Below are 20,430 nucleotides of genomic sequence, written 5' to 3'. Positions count from 1 at the left end.
CTTGGTGGCCCATGTGAAAAGAATTAGCAAATCCTCATATAGCTCTTATTTTTAAAAGCACCTACATATTTATCCCTTCATCTCACAACTTGGAGGGGGGGGGGGGGGGGAACCCAACCAACCCAACATTCTTGCATGGTTCCTGTGGGAATGGCTGTTAAAACTTGTACTTTTTCAGTGGGTCACACACTAAAAAGGATTGTGTCTGCTGTAGCAGGGAGCAACATTCCCCAGGGAGGGGGAGAATAAGAATGTTCTTTAGTCCCCAAGTGTTCTCCCACTTTCTATCATGCAGTCCCTCGTGATCAGCATCTGCTGATGTTCCTAGAAAAATCCATGGTCTGCTGAATAGCAAATGAGCTGAAAACAAGGGCTTGCTCCAGCTGGCAAAGAAAATGGAATATTTTGCTTAACTGACAATTTGGAGCTGCAGCTCACAGAAGTGCCTGTACTGGCCTGACCTTGTGTTACCAAAGAGACGTGGTCTTGACCCCAGTGAGAAGCTCAGCACTCCAGTCATGGCCACGTAGCGAGCGGAATTTCAGGAATAAGATGAGGGAGAAATTTTTCTCAACACACAGATAATAAAGCGTGTCCATAAGGGAGTAAGAATTGCTTCCCCGGGTGGGGATATTTTTGTTCTTGCTCTTTGGTGGGCTGCATTAATAACCTGTAGGCCATCTGTAGATATACCAATCCTCCTGGTTTGGAAGCAGCATGGACTAGTGGGAACACAGTCCATATAGCAAGATGCATTCTTTTCCCAACTACCTCTCCACATGCAAGCTCCCTCCCTCTACTCCCTCAGACTCATGCCATCTGTAGAACATGGAGTTTTGGGCACACTCCCAAGGGAAGTGCTTCAGAAACCCTGGTTCCAAGTATGAGATGAGCTGCCACCTTGTATTTAGACTTTGACACCAGCCTCAGCAAGGTCTTTCCCTTTCAAAGCCACTGACGTACATTGCTGCAAGGTACTGAGCTGCCTTTCAAGAGATGGCACCCCAAGGGAAACAAGGAGCCCCCCAGCTCATTTCTGGAAGACCTAGCAGTCTCATTTGTGGGAAATCAACTGGTAATAAACACCATGCAGAAAGTTACTCACTATCTACACTGATTAACTAATGACAATGTTTAGGTTTTGTCTTCAAAGAGCATTTGCCTACTGCTCTTTCATTTCCTTGCCTCTCTTCAGCCCCTTGCTACTCGTATAACCAGCAAGAATACCAACCGGTAGCAAAAGGAGAAAGGGGAGGAACATCTGCCCCCACCTTGCGCCCTCTTTCCCCCCTCTAATAATCTCCAGCTAAATTTAATGCAGCCCCTAATCTCAGTCCAGGCTCTTGGCTCTTTTCCTGCTTACTACAGATAGCTTTTCGCTTTTCCTTCTCGTGCTTCAGATGCAAGCCTGGAGTGGAGCAGCGAAACTCTTTTTGCAGGCTGAGAGTACAGGACAGATCACACATGAACTAGACAAACTAGCAAGTACGTAAAACTAACCATTTCACCCAGTTGAGCACTCAACAGCTCCAAGACACTCTCCGACCTTGGCCCTCCACATAAACAGGCTTATCGGGAAAGATAAACGGCAGAACCTCCCTCACTTCTCCAAAGCCTCAGACTCCCACAGAGCAGAGCCTGCCACGGGGGCAAAGCTTACCAAAAACATACGTGGCACATAGGGGCATCTGCTTGCCTTCTACTAGTGAGCTCTTGTTCCTGTGGCTCCACTGACCAGCTTGTCTCTTCTCTGTTGTGGTGCAGGAATTCCCTTCTTCTTACTAGGAAAATGAAAGGGTCAAAATGGTGCTTAACATCTCAACTCTTGCTCCTCAAAAGCAGTCACAGAAGGAACAGCGAAATGAAAGAACAGACTCCCAACCTGATTGCTGCATTTACAAATCATTCCTGTAGTTCTTAAGCAGGTACATTATGCTGTGCAAAAGTCCATCTCTTATCTTGGCCATACAATGCATTTCAGACATAAAAACAAGATCAGGAGATCTTGAGAAGGAACTTGCATTTTAAAAAGTTAAAACATAAAACTGAGGGAAGCTCTTCTTTCCCTACAAAATCTCTTTTCATTAGCCAGGAAAAAAAAGAAGAAAAATAATCTCCATTTTCTGCAACAGCTGCACAGCTTGGAAGTCAAAGGCTGCAGTCTTCCTACAGTTTTTTTTCCTTTAGGGAGAATAATCACTTGGAAGCCTTTCTTCATTTAGTAGCCAAAGAAATTATTTTAAAAATGAAGCAGATGCTCCCTGTTGTTTCTTCCTGAATAAAATGACACCTTAGGCATAAAAGAGGAGAATAACACAACAGATACTGAACAGTTTTGCCACCTCTGTCCCCTCTTCCCCAAGTGCCAGCACACATACACATTTAACACACACTATGAAGCATCAATCAGTTTAACCTTTACTAAACTGCTTTTGGATTTGCTGTAGAGGCTTGTAAAAGAACTGTATTTCAAAAAAAATGCTTAGAGTGGGGTGGGGTAATATATAGCCTGGAAAACTATCAACCTGCATCAAATAGTGGTTAAAGCAGCTCTTACATGACAAAGATGGCTCAGTCTTGTACTTCTGGAAAATAGCCTTTGCATGGCACTTTTCTATTGCTGCCCTACCACAATACAGCCAACATTTTGGGGAAATGTCTGGTTTATTCCAAAGGAATTTACACTAACATGAACTTCTAGGGAATAAGTAAATGAGTACCTGCACCTCTGATTTTTAACAAAGCAGATTCTGAAATTCAGCATTGGGTTTTTTGGGTGCTGAATCTAACCCAACCAAATAATTTAGGCATTAAAACTGATCCATTTCCATAGCTCAAAAAATCCACTGAAACTGTAAGTGCCTCAAGTGAGTATTTTGACAAAGATTATCTATAGGAGTCACAGGCTGTGACGCAAGACTTCGTCACAACACCAAGTGATTATGAAGCAGCGATAAGGAAGAAGTAATAAGTATTCCTGTAACTACCATATATTCCACAAAGTTTAAAATGTCTTTAAAAGATTTGCCACCTCTTTGCTAATGAACAAAGATAGTAGAGGAACACCGTAGTTTGGTTTGGTTTAAATATTGCTTGTAATATCTAACAAACAGTACGCTTGTGTATAATTGTGTCATTAAAGATACACACCACACACGCAAACATGTACGTATATATACTCACACTCATGGCACACAAGCCCTGCAGGCTGCCACTTTCACCAACAATTAATTTACAGGATGGACTCAGTGGATAATATTTCTTCAGTCAGACAGTTGGAAAACACAATACAACTGGATCCGTATTTCAGCTACCATTTGTACATTCATTTTAATGCTCAGGAAAATATATATTTTATTTTATTAAGTTTTGCTGCAAAACAAAGAAACAAAAATGAAATCCCTTTTTCTCATGTCTTAATTATTACTATTTATTTTCTTTACACTTTGATTGGAGTATTTAACACCTGCCTTTGGCATTATGGATAGAAAGCTCAGGAGTCTCTGAACACACGGTTGTGCCAAAAAAAAAAAAAAAAAATAATGGAAGAGTGTCACTTAGAGGTTAGAAATATTTGTTGTAACAACATATTTTCTCCAATCAGTGTTCACTACTTTATCTCTAAGGCACACACTCTGTCTTTAGGATCTCATTACATCCAGATTTGCCTCTTGCCAGTCCAGGCTGTTGTTGAGCCCACAAGCACTAGTTCAGAGAGCATGCTGTCTTAGGACATTACCTCCCTACCACTGACAGGCAGCTGGGAGAACTGACACCGTGACCCATCTCCTCCGGTATCTCCTCACGTCAAGTGTAAGCGTATGCTTTGCCATTGCCTGCCAAGGTGTAAGGTATATCCTACAGCATCTGCTTCCAGAGCAATGCAAGGCTGCAGAGCTGGCACTGCAGGGCACTAGACAGGATGCAGTCACCCGAGTCGGATGCTGTTGAAAACATCTGCATATGGAAGTCTATTCGCATCTGGTCTGAAAGTCTCTTACACCTTCAGCGGACAGCTCGGTGGTCTTTACTTCAGGTTTTCTGATGGATCAGCAGCACAGTGTGAGGGGCTGCCTGCCCTCAAGCACCACTCCTCGGCCTTATGACACTGCAAGTAGAGGGGACTCCCCCCACCTCCACCCAAGTCACATCAGTCATTTGCTTCCCTCTTTCAGGATGGCTTTGCAGTAGCCAAACTCGACAGCCTGACTAGCGCTTCTCATCTATAATGCAAACAAAAAGGAAGTAAAGGAGGGAGGTGGGAACAGGAAGGGAAGCAAGCGTATCCTTAGACAAAGATCTGAATCCTCTCCCGGATAGCCTGCCGGCAGATGGGGCAGACAGTAAGGGCTGTGCTGCAGTCTGGGCAAGAGCCGTGTCCACACTGGAAGACCAGTTTGATTTGGTCATCGATGCAAATAGGGCAGGTGATGCGCTCTTCCATCTGCCGGTAGCGGTTCTGCAGCTCCTCCATGAGCTTCCTCTGATCTGTGGATTCAGAGCCTGGGCTGCACTCCACCTCGGTGCTGTCTGCAGGGGTGGAGAGCAGGAAGACAGTTAGTCACTAGTGTGCTCTGCCTCATGCAGTGTCTTTTTAATTAAGACTTTGCCCCTCAAAAGTAGCAATTCCTTCAGACTAAACTCTCTTCACTGAGCCTTATCCAGGCATTCCTCAAAAAAAAAGCCTGAGATGATGCTTTCTACAGACTGGCCAGCGTTGCTTTCCTCCATGTAGTTGCTCAGCTGGTTAGTGTATGTTTTTGTTTGTTTGGTTGCTTTTTTTAAAGGAAACAAAAACGTTGTCTGAAATGCCCTGCCTTGTTGTTCTGGAATGTGCTGCTGCTACCCTCAAGTTAAAACTTTCAAAGCTGCTTGTAATGCTCTGCCATACCAGTCTGGCAACACTTACAGTGCTATGAGTACTATGTTCTCTCAACCTCCTGTTCACGTCTGGGATTCAAATTTCTGGTTAAGTCTTTCAGGACATACATGATAGAACAGGAAGAAACCATTTTACATCACTTACATTGACTTTTGCATATAAGAAACTATACAAATAAGAGTAATTTGGTCAACACTAAGAAATGAAAAAACATCAAATCCTGGACAACTGCTAGCTTAAGTAAGTAAGACTCCTCCTTGTTTCAGCTTTCAGCCTACTGTTCATCTTCTGATCCTCAACTTTTGATTAGGTAGAGCTTTACACTTCGATATAGACGTCCCTTTCCCCAGTATTCTGGAATTAGTTACACTTCAGTGGTATAAGAAGTGATTTCAAATCCATAAAGGTGAAGCAAGTTTGGGGATGGGGAGCTTGTTAAAGGCAAACACTGAAGACATCACTGATAAGGACATCCTGCTGAGATTTTCAGAGACCTTGATGTTCCTCTCCTCCAGCAGAAATTTGCATGCAAATAGCTCATTTGGAATTCTCATCATTATTTTGCTGCCAGTCTGTAACAAAGACAAATGCTCCTGTCTACTGTCAAGTAGACTTGCTATTTCTTGCATTATAGAGTTCCAAAGGATTTCTGGTTTTGTCAGCTGTATACGTCCATTGCCATGTGACAGGCTCTTGGATCCCCTGTGCTTTTTTCAAGGCATCAAGTCTATATAACCTGACTCCAACAAAGCAGTCCATAATACTAAGTGATGAGCAGCAGGACATGCAATCCATTTGCGTGTGCACCTGCCATAAGAGTGATCTCAGCTACAAAGACATCAACTCTCATCACCTCTATGGAAGAAGCTTCAGTGGGAAACCTGTGTTAAATCTAAGGCAGGTGCAAACCCACTTCTAGCTTGCTGACGTGCATGATATTGCTCGTTCTGGATGTTGATTAAGGCGAACAGAAGACAATCTTTTAGAACCAGGCTAAAAAGCTTTATCAAAATAACCCAGCTCAGTGATTCCTGGACAGCTGGCTAATGCCAGCCCCGCACAGGCACTGTAATTTCAGCCAAGGGAGAAGCAAGGCTTTCACAAGACGTAATTTTTCCTTTCTCACAGATTTTCACTGTTAAATCACCGCCTGTGAAAATGGTTAGACTGACACATAGATAACCTACTATTTGCTTTCAAGATGCAAAAGAAGCCACGCACAGGACAAGCTTTGTCAAATGTCCTCTCCTGTCTATGCAGCTTGAGCTTGGCCCACAACACCTGAGAGAATCTACCTCTAAAGGTGGTCAATGGAAAAGGCACAACCCCCTCTCCCCTAAAGAACCCAAAACAAAACGTCATCTCCCTTCCTTATGCTTATTTCACTGAAAATCATTGATGCTGCTCAAACTAATGTGACCCTTCCCGCAGCACTGAACAGTAGGAACAGCAAACATACCTTGTTTCAGTTTTTTGGTTATTGTCACTTGACATTTGATGCACTTCTTCATTCTCCTGGAGCATTCTACCATGCATGATACAAGAAGAGATTACAATTAAGCTCACTGATGATAGAATGAGGAGGAAGACGACAGACTCAAGAACATCAGCTTTGAACAACCTGAGACCTCCCTGGATGATTAAGAGATTGTTTCTGCATGGAAATGAGAACGCTACCTTCTTTTTGAGCTACATCCTAGTCTCTTGGTTTTGTCTTTCCTACGCCAGTAGCAAAACCAACGCCTTTAAGTCCTCAACACTGTGCTACTGGAACTGCTGCACTGTGGATCAAAACAGCCCTTTGCTCTGAGGGAAAAGGATGCAGCTCTGGCGCACAGTCCTTACCAAATTCCCTGTGGTCAGACTGTGAGTGCCTTGTGAGATAACAAACTTGCTGACATGTTTGAGCTGCCATTAAAACAAATGAAATGCAAACCAGTAACAAAAGCCAGAGAAGGAAATCCTTCTCAGGAGGTTTTTGATGGAAAAAGCAATGCCTGCTAGAACTGAAACATCTGGCTTTCCTTCTGAATTACCCAGGGCATCTATAAGCACAAAGCAAAGCTGCCTGGGGTCCCAATCAGCAGACAGTCAGAACACCCCATGCTTTTTATAGATAACTTTGGACATCTTATGCAGTGCTGAAATCATGCTGGGGTTGTTTCAGGACATAAACAGCACAATAGCTTTGTGTCTGAACAGAGTTTGATTTATGATAGTCCAGCTAGGGAAGCTAGGTAGAACTGGAAACAAAAATTTTAAAAAAAGACACACACACACACACAGAATGAACTTACCTTCACAGACAATACTGTGCTGGCATGGGAAGAAATGTATGAGCAAGGCCAGCTCTGAGCAGACCAGGCACTCTGTGGGGACTGCCACACTCGAGACACTAAGGTTGGTCATTGTGTTGGGGGTAGTGTGCACACGGCGAAGGCTGCAGGTGATGGCTGAGCTGTCTGAAGAAATCTGCTGTTCCCTGCAACCACAAACGTAATAAAATTTGAGCCACGCACTTCAGGTCCTCCTTCAGCAACCAGGTAACGTTGTATAGATCGCTGGAAAACACTCCACATGGAGACAGAGCAGCAGATGCTCAGGTAGCATAAACTTGTAAACCTTCACTGCCCTAGTGGGACCAACTCAGTCTTTAGTAGCTGGGATTCTGACTGGATTTATCTAAAAAGAAAGGGAAAGAGCAGAGATGACTAATATTTACACACGTTGAAAGTGCTCTTTTGGAGGGCAACAGTAAGGTATTGATGGTACAATCACCTCCTGGGAGCAGTCAGCTTTTAGGAGCTATTTAAAAAGTGCAGTCCTAAGGATCCTTCATTTTTGCACGTTCCTGAAAAGTGCCTGGGGTGGTTGTCTCCAAGTTTGCCTCTTGCATAATACAGGCTCAGATTCAGATTTCTGTCCTAGCATTATGAGCCCTCAGCACCCAATCCGTCTATTACTTTTCCTGCCAGCCGATCATCTGCTAGCTAGACCTACTACTTAAACTGCAAGAATGATTGATGACTGAACAGAAGGGACAAGGGTGGTCATTTACTAGCAAATGTGTCTTCAATACTGCCAAGAAATCCCTGGCCCACTAGGAGTACTGCGAAGGGGTGTGTTTTGGTTTTTTCATGCAAAGTCATTAAGTTTCTGGGAAGAAACTACTATCTAGCTTCCTAGCAAAGTGGCAGTAACTTCATTATAAATGTGTATAAACCCCAGACACTCTTCCCCTTCTAGACCTATTAATTTCAGTCAGACTAACCAAGTAGCTGACGAAGGTACAGCTAACTACCTTGTTCTGCTGGCTCCTGTGTAAAACGCTGGGACACACCATAGTGGCTTAGGCCTATGGTCTAGCACGCAGACTCAGTCTGCAGTGGCTGCCTTAACCCTGCAGACACCCCCTGAAATCCTCCAGCTGAACCTCAACACAGAAGCTGAAACCAGTACATTGTACGAGAAACGTCAGTCTGAAAGAACCAGCATTCTTTAAGCAAAAAACCCCTTTATCCAACATATACTTCACTGACAAAAATCCCTACAGAAGATGTTTAAGGGAAACATTTCACCTGTTATTTACAGTGGACCAGAAACATGGCCAATTACAGTGGCTGCTGCATGGCTCTTCCTCCAGTGGTAACATGACTGTGGGTCTTGTGCCCTCCAATCAAACAGAACTCTGCTTCCATGTTTGCAAAGTCAAAATCCAAACAAATGCTTCTCAGAACCCAAGTTAAAGCCATCTTGGACTCGCAGCTCTCCCTTTGGCATTTTCTTTGCTATTTCTCTTACTGGCTGAAAAACAGGCATTTATCTAGCTCTGGAATAATTTCTGCAGATTCTGGTGCCCACTCTTTTGTTGCACTTCCTCTCTGTTTAGACTTTAAATACCTGCAACTGAAGAATCCAATGAAAATAAACCGCAACCCAGAATTTACTCTGCAAGACAGAAGTTGCTCTTGGCTTCAGTGGCCAGTCTCCTGAGATTGCCTCAGGGCTCTCTGTAAATCAGGAGGCCAAGTTTGCACCAAGCAGTATTAATCTGCTTTTTCCAACTCTTTCAAATGGCAGCATATACCCTTAAATAACCCCTCCAGAAACACAGGGTGAGCAACCAGCTCCAGAGGAAACAGGAGGTGCTCACACTCACATCCAAAGTGTTTCAAAGATGCTTCATCCCTCCTGGAATAAAAGCTGCATGCAGTGACACCACAGTCCTGTGGAAGCACTCTGCATGTTGCAAATAAGTATGCTGTAGGTAGTTTCCAGAGGACATGGCTTACCTGAATTTCTGTGAGAAGTCTTTCACGATCTGGACAATCCTTCCATCTGTAATGAGGTCTAAAGGAGACTTTCCCCGATGGTTTGCATAATTAATATCTGCTCCTTCTTGTGCTAAGTAACATGCAATTGCAGTTCCAACATTCAGCTCTACATTTCCAAGAAAGCCAGAAGCCTGCAGCTAAAAGTTGAGAAACACTCTCTGTTAAGAGAATAAGTTTCTGTTATGTGGCTTTGATCTGTATCAAATTCTAAACAAAGTCTTAATCTGAAAGTGCAATTTAGCATTCTTTTTTGAAAACACAAAAATCCTTCAGCACGTAAATAGCAGATTCAAATCTCACATTCCAGGAACAACAGCGCATAAGACTGGACCTAACTCATGCTAATTATTACTAATCATAGTAATAGGCATTCACTTCTTCAGGTAGTGAAAAGGAAGTACACTGAAGCCACCACAACACATAGCAGTGCATGAACAACTGGTGTATGGAGACCTAAGTGACAGGTATTTAAAAAGCCAAGTTTCTGTGTACATTATCCCAACTAATTGAAAGTCAACAAACATTTTCCACTGACTTAGAAGACCAGGGCAGGTAGATCAGAGCAAGTAAAATTAGACATGAAGGACTCTAACATGTCCAGACCTTGTAATGTAAACGGTATTGGGAATGACGTGCACCGATCTGTCATGTTGCTTTAAAACTTTCTGTGTCCAGGACTATTGGCTGTCCCTAGCACAAGCGAAGACCCAACAGCTAGCAAAGCTGTTAGGCAGGCTGAGTGAGATAAAACCCACCCTTGCAGCTGACCCCTTTGCTCATATTTCCAGGCAAAGAAATTCAGAAGAAAGAAGCGTTTGCTGAGCTGGTGTGGGGTGTCTCTGGAATGTCAGTGGCTGATCGAGCCTGAGTACCTGAGGCTGGAGCATCTTCAGAAGAGCCTTGAGCCATCAACTCATCCTATCAACACTAGTAGCTTGGTGATGAGCAGAATGGAAGAAGAGCAACGCGCTAGGGTTTTTTCAACTAGAAAGGAGGAATGGGTGGTTTGGCACACAGCATGCAGCCCTTTAGAATGTTGGTTTAATTGATTCTGTTCATTTCAAATTACAATTTTTAAAAAAATTATGCTAGATTCTCCAGTATACTAAATTATCCCTACAACAGAATCATTCTCACTCCACCCATAAAGTATAACCAACATATGCACTGCAAATTGGGTGTGTGCATGTATTGGTATTTAAGTGGATGGCAGAACACTTTGAAGGGCTAATTTAATCTTTGCCAAAACCAGACTAAGCTTCCAGTCTTTGACATATCATGCGCTGATTTCTAGTTCTAAGGCATTTCCTGAAAGGCCTTATATATCCCTGAATACAGAGCCACACAGTGAAACCCAGTTCAGGCTTTGTGACAACATAATCTTTATCCTTCAGCCTGATACATCTCACCTCTCACATTCTGTTCTACACTGCAGATAACTGCAGCGTATGTGGTTAGCTATCCTCATATTTTCCATGCCATAAGACAGAAATGAATTGCTGTGGTTCTGGGGCATGAATTAAACCCAAGAGTCTTGGCTCTACAACTGGATTCATGACCTTTCCCATGTCAAGAAAGAAGCACACAATGCTAATAAAAATATCAGGGAGACAGTATGAATTGTTGTCTGACTATGTGAAGTTTCGTGCTATAAATTCAAGCGTACCCTCAGAGGATCTATTCTTGCTTTCCCACAAGCAGGAAGGCTTGTTTCCACGCTCCTCATCTGGAGTGGCTTTACACAATTTCCGTGCCTTACTCTGTCCCCTCAGACCCCACTACCTGCTCTCATTTTAACATCATGCATTTTCCTGCCATTGGCGCTAGAGTTTCTCCTGCTCCCAGCTCACCTTGGAAAGAAGGGACAATCCCATCTCTCCTTCACGCTTCTCCATCATGAGTGACATTAACTGCTGCCGTTCCAAGGCAATGTGCATGGCTGTGTCCCCATCCTCATCTTCAGCATTGACATCACTGCCTTCGCTGACCAGCAGTTGCACCATCCCTACATGTCCCTGGATGACAGCCAGGTGCAGCGGTGTCTGGTTGCGGTTGTTCTTGAGGTTGACATCACAACGACCCTTGAAGAGAAGAATTGCATGAGGGTGAGTTTGGCTGAAGAAGAGTGCTGCAGCTGTGGGGCTTGTTGAGGCCCCAGGTCTCAAGTCCCTCTTCGTCAGGACAGCAGTACAGAGATCTCCAAGACAGCTATATGACCCAGCACTCCGTAACTTAGTCATATGGCCCCCACACCTCAGACATCAAGAAAGAGAGGATCAGAAGCCAAGTGCCCAACTGACACACAGATAACATAATCCTGGCGATGACTTCGGTATGACAACTCATCACTTCCCTGACACAAACAAATCTTGAACCCACTCCAAGCAAACGGGCATGGACTAGTTCCTCTTAAGCAATACTGATTCCTTGCTGCCTGTGGTGTTTTGGTTTCCCCTCTTCAAAGCAAAGAGGTGAAAAAACTTCAAATTTGAATCACTCTGCCCCTCTGCCAAGTCTGCAGAGGAAGACAGCAGCAAGGGTTAGAGAACAGAGAGCCTTTAAAGATACGGCTATGCTAATGCAGCAATTATGCCAGAAATAAAGCATAGTACTAAGTAGTTAGTGCTCACAGACACTCCTCTACAGCATTCATTTGTAAATCCATTAAAGCCTTGTTGTAGTGGTTTGGATTCCCTGGTAAAGATGGAGGAACTCAGCCAACAAATGACTGAGAAGAAACAAACCAGGAGTGCTGACACGTAGTTGTCACGTTCATGGCCAATTATCATCTGAGAGCAGAGACAGAGGCTAGCTTTGACTCCACAAAAATCAACAGCAAAATGCCAGTCAAATTGTCATCCTTCAGTTTGCCATTTTCATTGCTAAACAACACTGGTCATCAGGGGCACGTCTAGCACTAACTTAAGACTGAAGAAAGATAAATAACCTGGAGCAAACATGTCAAAATAACTTGTTCTGCATTCAAATGGAATACATGCCTTCAGATATTCTTTCGTGAAAATGAAGAGTGAGAAACCCACCACAGAACAACCAGTAGCTGGGGAGCTTCAGCATATACCCGGAGCGAGAGAAACTGGGCTCTGACATGGACCTATGTGGTAGGGAAGGTTCTGAATGCAGATTTACACACTCCTTAATGAGCTATTCCGATGTCTCTTCCCTTCACACCCACCACTTCACTGAACATTTTCCAGCAAGCTCCAGTTCCAAGCCACATTGTTCTAGCCTGCAAGATACCCTTCTCCTCTACTGCCAGTGCCAAAGGAAAATACCCCCAGGAATGCCAACCTCTGTTCTTCAAAGTCTGAAAAGCAATGCCAGCTCCTCAAAGAGACACAGACATTCTTGTGAGTCCCAGCATTAACTCAACAGTGCTTAGGAAATGTAGAGGTTTGGCAGCAGCACAGATGGGAGTTTTTGTTGGTGATGGTTTTGTTTTCTTTCTTACCTCTTTGATGAGAATTTCTGCCACTTCTTTGTGATTATTAAGAGCAGCAAGGTGCAGGGCAGTGAAGCCATCTTCCTTTTTGGAATCAACCAGCTGCCGAGCTCTTGCTAGTATCTTCTTTATGGCTCTAGAGTGTTGGAGGTTAACAGAGATGGAAGAGTTACTTTACCAGGAAGGAAAACAATACAGAAGACACAGGCCTGCCTCTATTGCGCAGCAGATATGGATGTTCATGTTTCTATAGGCAGCATCAGGAGCTGGCACCTGTGATGCAGAGCACTCCCCTCCACCTGACAGATTAAATTAAAAGAATAAAACAGAAACCCTCAATTGTCATTTAATAAAGTAAGATAAACTCACATTGCTATGAAAATAACAAGAAGATTTATCCCTCTGGAAGAATTCCGGAGGCTGTCAGTTAGACACGGTCTTTTCAAATACTGTTTACTACAGACCTCCTCCTGTCCTTCCATGCGTGAACCCAAACATCTAAGGAGACTATCCAGAAGCAGACAGATTATCTAGTCAAGCTAAAGAGGTATGAGGAAGATGGGATGGGGAAAGCAGGCAGCAGTTTCCTGTAAATACATGAAGCAGAGGAGGGCAACAGCTATACCTAGCCGTATCTACACCCAAGGAATGTATAACCACCCACCTCCTTCCTAGCTATCTAGAACTACATCTGCTACCTTCTTACTGTTTAAGACAGCAAGCATGAGCAAACGTCTGTGAAAGCAGTAGAAATGAAAAGAAGTCACTTACAGCTTGTTGCCTTTTAGAGCAGAATAGTGGAGCAGGTTGAAGCCTTGACAATTCTGGACAGTGAAGTCTATGTTGGGTACTTCAGTGAGAATCTCAATAACGACTTTGCAATCTGCAGTGATAGCATAATGCAGGGGAGTGTCTCCCTGGGAATCCTATACAAGGATACCAAAGCACAATTACCTACATCAGAGTCAAATGAAATAGCTCACCCTGAGGGACAGTTCAAGATAAGAAGTTATAGTGTCACCAGGTCACATCAACTCCAGGCCAAACATCCCTAGCACCCATAGCAGCTTCATAGCCTTTGAGAAACCTTTTCTCTAGGGCTTGAAACCAGCTCCTGAGTAGACAGGTGCTAACATTCCTAACTAGCTTTGAGGGACTGACCCAGCACAGTCCAGTCCCACCATCATACAAGCACATCTTAAAAACGGGTTGGGTCCAATTCACCATCACTGCCCTTCAAGTTCCTAAATGCCAGTCTTAAAAAAATCTCACCAAGCCTTATGGCTGGGAACAGGAGTGTTTCAACGACACATTAATTAGCAGCAGGTCAGCTCTCACCGGAAGCCCAAGTCCAGCACAGCAGAGTGCGCACTACTGGACTGAGCTGAGCAAACTCACGGTGGTGAACGGGCAGACTCAAACCTGGAATTTCACAGTACTGAAGGTAGAGGAATACTTCCTCTGTGCAAATGCACAGTAGTGGATTTGAAGAGAATGACCTTCAAATTTTACAAAGCAACAAATGGTTTAAGACATAAAGAAGCACCTCACTGCCTCAAAAAAAAACCCAACAAAAAGAAAAAAAGCCCAAACACTCTCCCAAAATCCCACAAAACCCCAAAACTTACTGGAAGGTTGACATCACAGTTGAACTCACAGAGGGTCCGCACCACCTCTGTGAATCCTTGACTGACAGCAACAAACAATGCTGTGCACTTCGCATTGTTTAACAGGTCTGCACTGGCTCCTTTACCAAGAAGAACACGGGCAACCTCAGCTTGGTTTCTGATTTAAAAGCAAGGAGTAAGACAGATTAGATTCAGTCCTGTGCAGGCAGTGAATTCTTCTTGCAAGGCAACAGAACCTTTTTGGGTTTTGTATCCTCTTAACCTCATCCCACCTCCTCTTAGTATTAAAAAAACCCAAAAGCAAAATAACACATTAAAAAAAATCCCCACATAACAAAACCTTCCTAATTTGCACTCTAGAATCTGCTCTCTCTTTACCTTAAATCAACAAGAATCTCCCAGTCTTAGTGATTAATTCTTCCCTGGTAACTGACAAGACAATTCAACCCTTCATCTTGCTCTGGAAAACCATGCACTTACAGAAATCAACCAACCAAATTAATCCCAACTAAACAAACCACTCCTCCATCCCCCTGTAAAAAATGCAATCACTAAAACCCCCTTATCACTTCTGATTCCTCCTCAAGATCTCTGGCATGGAAACTGACCTAGCAGAGGAGGTTAAATCAGGGCACTAAGAAATGCATCTGTGGCCCTGAAGCTCAAAGGCCGATTTCTAGCAGAAGATAAAATCAAAGAAAAGCCTCCATCAGCCACGCATCCTCCACACAGACTGCCCATTTATATCTGGAAATGTTCTTCTGCAGCACTTTAGGTCTTGTAATCGGGGATCACAAGAAGAAAGATCTCCTACCCGAAAGCTGCGTAGTGCAGCGCTGTATCGCCCTCTTCATCCCTCAGGTTGACAGCGGCATGTGCCTGCAGCAAAATCCTCACAATATCCAGATGCCCCTGATAAGAGGCGATCTGCAGGGCAGTTCTGCCCTGGTTCTTTGCGTCGACCTACAGGAAGGGCAGAGACACAGCAAACGGCTTGGTTAGGAAAGACCTTGCCTTGTGTTCAGGCCTTAGCTCTGTTCTAGAGCAGGCCGAGCAGGATGGGAGTCACTAGCTGCATAACAGTAGCATTTCTGAGGCTGCAAAAGAGAATCCGTGCCCCATCGGCTTCGCTTTATGTACAGGAACAACAAGGCTGACCTTGTTCCGGATTATTTCTAAAGGGGAAGGGAACTGCACATTCAGTCAAGAAGGGAGAGGCGAGTGAACTGAGCTAGAAGCCAGGGCTCTAATTGCAGCCCTGATGCCAAAATCCCTCCATGCCTGCGAGCAGAATACTTCTCAACATCTCTGCCAACAATTCCTTTCCCAATAGGAAAATATGTGAGGAGATCAAATTAGCTTTGCATAAGGCTTTGAAGATGCCAAGTCCCCATTGTTCCATGTTACTCCAGGTACTTTATTGGGCACAATGGCTGGAGGGTATACCACAGTGTTGAAGTGCTGCAATGAGATTTCTTGAGAATTAAAGGGACTGAAAAACAAAGAGAGGCTGTATGAAAGGCAAGGGGGGAAAAAAAAAAAAAAAAAAAAAAAAAAAGAGAGAGAGAAGCTACTGAAATCAGTGGGAGGCTAAGGAGAAGAGATGAAGGAGCTAACAAACCCTCAGCAGACAACTAAGTACCACGCAACTGCTTGCTCACTCCCCTCACACCCTGGCAGTGGGATGGGGGGAAGGACTGGGAAAAGGTAAAACTCGTAGATTGAGACAAGAACAGTTTAATAAATATAATGATGATAATAACAATAATCAAAAGGAAAAAGAGGAATAAAACCCAAGAAACAAGTGATGCACAATACAGTTGCTCACCACCCACTGACCGATGCCCAGCCAGTCCCTCAGCAGCGATCGGCGCCTCCCAGCTGACTCCCCCCAGTTTCTATACTGGGCATGACGTTCTATGGTATGGAATATCCCTTTGGCTAGTTTGGGTCAGCTGTCCGGCTACGCTCCCTCCCAGCTTCTTGTGCACCTCCTTACTGGCAGAGCTTGGGACACTGAAAAGTCCTTGACTTAGAGTAAGCACTACTTTGCAACAACTAAAACATCAGTGCATTATCAATGTTATTTTCATACTAAATCAAAAACACAGCACTGTACCAGCAACTAGGAAGAAAATGAACTGTATCCAAACCAAAACCAGGACACAAAAGAGAACAAAGTTGTTTTTTTGCTGCAGCTCGTTCTATGCAGCAGTCAGGAGAGCAGGACAGGCAAGACTTGCTTTGATTCACTCAAAATGATGGGTGAGTCCTTTAGGCAAGGAGGCATTAAAGGTCGATGTGTTATTCTGCCATTTACACAACACAGACAATGCCGATAAGCTGGAAAAGCTTTGGCAAGCAATTCCAACGTTCACTAAGTTAGCCTCAAATCCAGTCTCCTCTTGCTGTATGTAAACTTTTACAGAAATAACTAATTTATTAATATAAATATTAAAGGTAGAAATAGAAATGTAATTAAAATAACTAATAACATAATGGATTCCTGACTCCTGGCACTCGATCTAGGATAAATTCAACAATTGCAGGTATTTGTCTACTCCTCCCATCTCCAGAGGTCCCAATAACTTTGTAAATAAAGATCCATAATAAATACCAGACAACTAACCACTAAATCAGCATCACAGAGGTTCCTCCAGAATTTATCCTAGTTTTCCTGGTTCACATATCCGGCTTCTCCTACCAGCCATGCAGACATAGCCTCAACAAGACTTATGTTTTATTACCAATGGTTTCTGAGGTCACTGCTGAAATACTTTCTTCTCTGGGTCTCCTTTTTTAACTTGTTTATAAATCCTGTACCCCTCACTGGCGGGGCTTGAACCTTCAAACAGGCAGCTTGAAAGAGCAGTGATTTCAGCAGATGTAACCCTAACAGTCTGGCACTCTGCAAGCACACCAACAAGTTAAGCCCAGTTCCCTGCTCCAGTCAGACATGAGATAAGACACTACGCAGACACGCACAGCATCAGGATCTGGGCAGCTTTGCTCTTTCCTGATTCCAACAATACCATTTTGCAAGGTCGTCTAAGGACAGACACATTCAGCCAGGCACAACCTGAGGCTTTCTTTTCAAACCAAGGCTAAACTCAGACATCTTGCTACTATTTTCATACAGATAATTACCTCTCCCGCTAATTCTACAGGTGCAGTGTCCATACAGGAAATCGGGGAAAAGTCAGCTTTGGAAATGTGCCGTAAGGACTTAACTCTAGTTCAGATTTAATGCTGCAAATACACACATTTGATATACAAATTTAATCCTTAATTGCAGCAAAATAATTTTCCAGCTGTTGGGAGCTACTATTAGGTCTGGAAAATCTATTATTTTTCTCCTATCTTTTTCCACACTTGACTACAAAACTTTATGACAGTATTTTTGAAGAAGAGCAACACAAAGTAACCATTCAGGATTTCTTCAAAACTTGCCTTGTCCGGGTACTTCTGAAGGAGCTCCGAAACTTTAGCTGCATTGTTCAGTGCTGCACAAATGACCAGACAGCCTGCATGCTCTGACTCTGTCTTCTGGGACAGCAGTTTCTCCAATACAGTAATCAAAGTACCTGGTAGGAACGAGAAACAGCCACAGGTTAAGAGGGCTGAGGAGCATGTGTATAAAGGCATACAGTTGGCACAGTGCAGCTGTATAACCCCACTACGGACCTGCTGCACCTGTAGCACTTAGCACCGACAAAAAGCTTTACAAACTTGCAGCTTACACAGAACTTTTGCTTTCCAAGTCTGATGTTTTGAGAACCCAAAAGACATGAGACCATGCTACAGAAGACCAATACAGAAAAATCACTACTAAAAGGCAAATAATCTGAAGAGGAATGCATGGATTTGGAAAGGATGCTGTATAGGGAAGAAATAGACGTCCTTTCAGATAGGCCCTCTAATTACAGACTTTTGAGCGTTTGAGAGGACGGAGGTGTTACAGTTCTCCAGACAGAACAAAGTTAAAAAGCTTGGGCTCGTGTGCAAGTTCTCCCTGAAGTCCAAGTTGAGCAAACAGTTTAAGACCTATCTACATAGCAAAACAAAAAAAAAAGGCAGGTCTGTCCTCTCTCCGACAAGATCCTGACTTCTAAAGGAAACAAGTATGGTGAGGCTACAAAAATTTTTACGAGCAGATGTGCAAAGTGAAGTCCCCTTTACACACCATATGATCCCAATTTCCCAAATTCAGTTTCAGGGTGGACTAGACAAAATAATTGTTGACAATGCTTCCACACAAGGACCTAGGAATATTTCACAAGCATTCAAGAATTAGTAACCTCCTACAGGAAATAGAGCAGGACGGAACAAAAAATTGAGACAGATCAAGGCAGAAGCAAACACTGAACCTAGGGCAGTGCCATGATTAGCATTCCCGAGTCCCAAATTCTATTTCCCTGCTAAGGCCAGCTTTGCTTCTCCCAGCAAGGCACAGCCTGGTTTTGGAGCTCTGTCTGGGGAAGAACAGGCCGCTGAGATTAACACTGTCCAAAGAGTGTTGCTGCTGTTACACCAGAGCAATCATTTCACAGGCCCTGACAGATCAGACACGTCTGTTCTCACTATCTCACTTTTTGATTCCTTTGCATTCTCCGTTGTCATGAGGTTTGCTTCCTCATCTCTCTGATAAGCTGTCAGGCAAGCTGGGTTAAACGTCCAGGACTGCCCTCCAACCGACACTCGCAAATCTCCATCCCCATAGACTTTGATCACTTTGCCGATGTGCCCTAGGGTCTGCAATGGAAAAAGAGAAATGATTTTTAACATGTAAGACACGGTACGCTTTGCATCTCAGAACCAATGCAATGCTTTAAGAGTAGTTTCGCAGGCGGCACTCCTGCTGTGTGAAAAGAAGCACTGAACAGCGACACACTCGCAGACAGCTCCCACTTCAAGGACACCAGAGGGTTCTCAGCAGTTTCTCTATTGCTGGTTTTACATAAGAAGGGCTTCCCAGACACGTCACAAATGTCTGGAGAAGAAGGTGGTGAAACAACAAAACACAGTCTGAAGAACCCTGAGACAATTGATAAAATTTGGACTAGGAAAGGTTTCCTCTGTGCATTTAATTGCTCCTGGAGGATACCTGTATTCTGCTTTTTAGGCATACTGGTCTGATCAGGCTGTTTCTCTACTTGGACACTTCCCTGCCTCGTTCCAGGGAATTAGGGATGGCATAAGAGGACTTGTTTACTGTGGTTAGTGAAACCTCTTATCTGACTTACTGGTAGCCAAATCCTTTGTCAGATTCCCCCTTTACCCACTTTTGTTTGGGTGCTGCACTGGGATTGTACTACTGATAGCCAACAGCAGCAGGCAACATTTATTCTGCAAGGCCTTAGCAGTCCCAGAAAGGTCTGTGTGCTCACTGACCAGCAGCGATACTGGAGGGCAATGCAAGCCCAGCCACTAGTACTAATTGCTTGGGAAAACTCAGGAAGTTACTGGACTGTCCTGGAACTGGCGCACACTCACAGGTGCCATTTCATCTGTCCACTCCCCATGACCAGGTTGGAATCGCTTCACTGTTTCCATATCATCTATCACCCGGACAACATCACCAACCCAAAAGGTGTTGAGCTACAAGAAAAAGAAAGTCATAAGCTTTTGGGGGACGAAGCCAGGAAAAAAAAGTGATCAGCCCCTCCACCCCACCCCCACCCTCAGGAAACAGAACCAAACAAGAAGCCCATCGACTCAAAAAACAACAAGGCATTACACAACATAAGTAAGACTAACAAGAAATCTGTAATCACTCCACTGCAAAATAAACATCGTCCAAGGGCTGGGGTATTTCTGTTTTAAGCCAAGTGCACATGTAAGTAGGGAAATAATTTGGGACAGAACGTGTTTTTTATTTTTCTTTCTTCTTCTTCAAACCATTTATAATTAATACCAGTATAAAGTACATATGGAACTTTCCTTGGTCTGTCTCCTCGTTATACCTGACTCGGCACTGGAGATTTTAATTCGCTTTAATAAGGAAGTTAAATCTCTTTGTTACTTGAAACAGAAAAGGGAAACCAGAGCTTATCTGTACCGGTAATTTGCCAGATGCTCCCTCTGCTCACTGAGCTAAGAAAGGAGCACTGTCAAAACACACTTTTC

At 43.7% G+C, this 20,430-nt stretch overlaps 1 protein-coding gene across 5 annotated transcripts in view; it reads right to left on the bottom strand.

Annotated features, from left to right (window-relative positions):
* Positions 1 to 3,409: 3,409 nt before the first annotated feature.
* Positions 3,410 to 20,430, bottom strand: part of MIB2 (MIB E3 ubiquitin protein ligase 2) — a 53,669-nt gene continuing 36,648 nt past the window's right edge. For 4 of the 5 annotated variants that reach the window (XM_040586345.1, XM_040586343.1, XM_040586344.1 and 1 more), the window contains 12 exons: positions 19,798 to 19,902; positions 18,894 to 19,056; positions 17,755 to 17,888; positions 15,119 to 15,267; positions 14,305 to 14,461; positions 13,448 to 13,602; positions 12,686 to 12,812; positions 11,067 to 11,297; positions 9,175 to 9,353; positions 7,180 to 7,364; positions 6,342 to 6,407; positions 3,410 to 4,530 (listed from right to left, as the gene is read on the bottom strand). In XM_040586345.1, coding sequence (XP_040442279.1) covers positions 4,289 to 4,530; positions 6,342 to 6,407; positions 7,180 to 7,364; positions 9,175 to 9,353; positions 11,067 to 11,297; positions 12,686 to 12,812; positions 13,448 to 13,602; positions 14,305 to 14,461; positions 15,119 to 15,267; positions 17,755 to 17,888; positions 18,894 to 19,056; positions 19,798 to 19,902 — 1,893 coding nt within the window. In that variant the 3' untranslated portion in view covers positions 3,410 to 4,288. The remainder of the gene's footprint in view (positions 4,531 to 6,341; positions 6,408 to 7,179; positions 7,365 to 9,174; positions 9,354 to 11,066; positions 11,298 to 12,685; positions 12,813 to 13,447; positions 13,603 to 14,304; positions 14,462 to 15,118; positions 15,268 to 17,754; positions 17,889 to 18,893; positions 19,057 to 19,797; positions 19,903 to 20,430) is intronic. The other variant, XM_040586347.1, reaches the window with a different exon arrangement.

This window comes from Falco naumanni, chromosome 3 (assembly GCF_017639655.2).
Source record: "Falco naumanni isolate bFalNau1 chromosome 3, bFalNau1.pat, whole genome shotgun sequence".
In the NCBI taxonomy this organism is placed as follows: domain Eukaryota; kingdom Metazoa; phylum Chordata; class Aves; order Falconiformes; family Falconidae; genus Falco; species Falco naumanni.
This window is presented reverse-complemented; position numbering and strand designations above follow the sequence as displayed.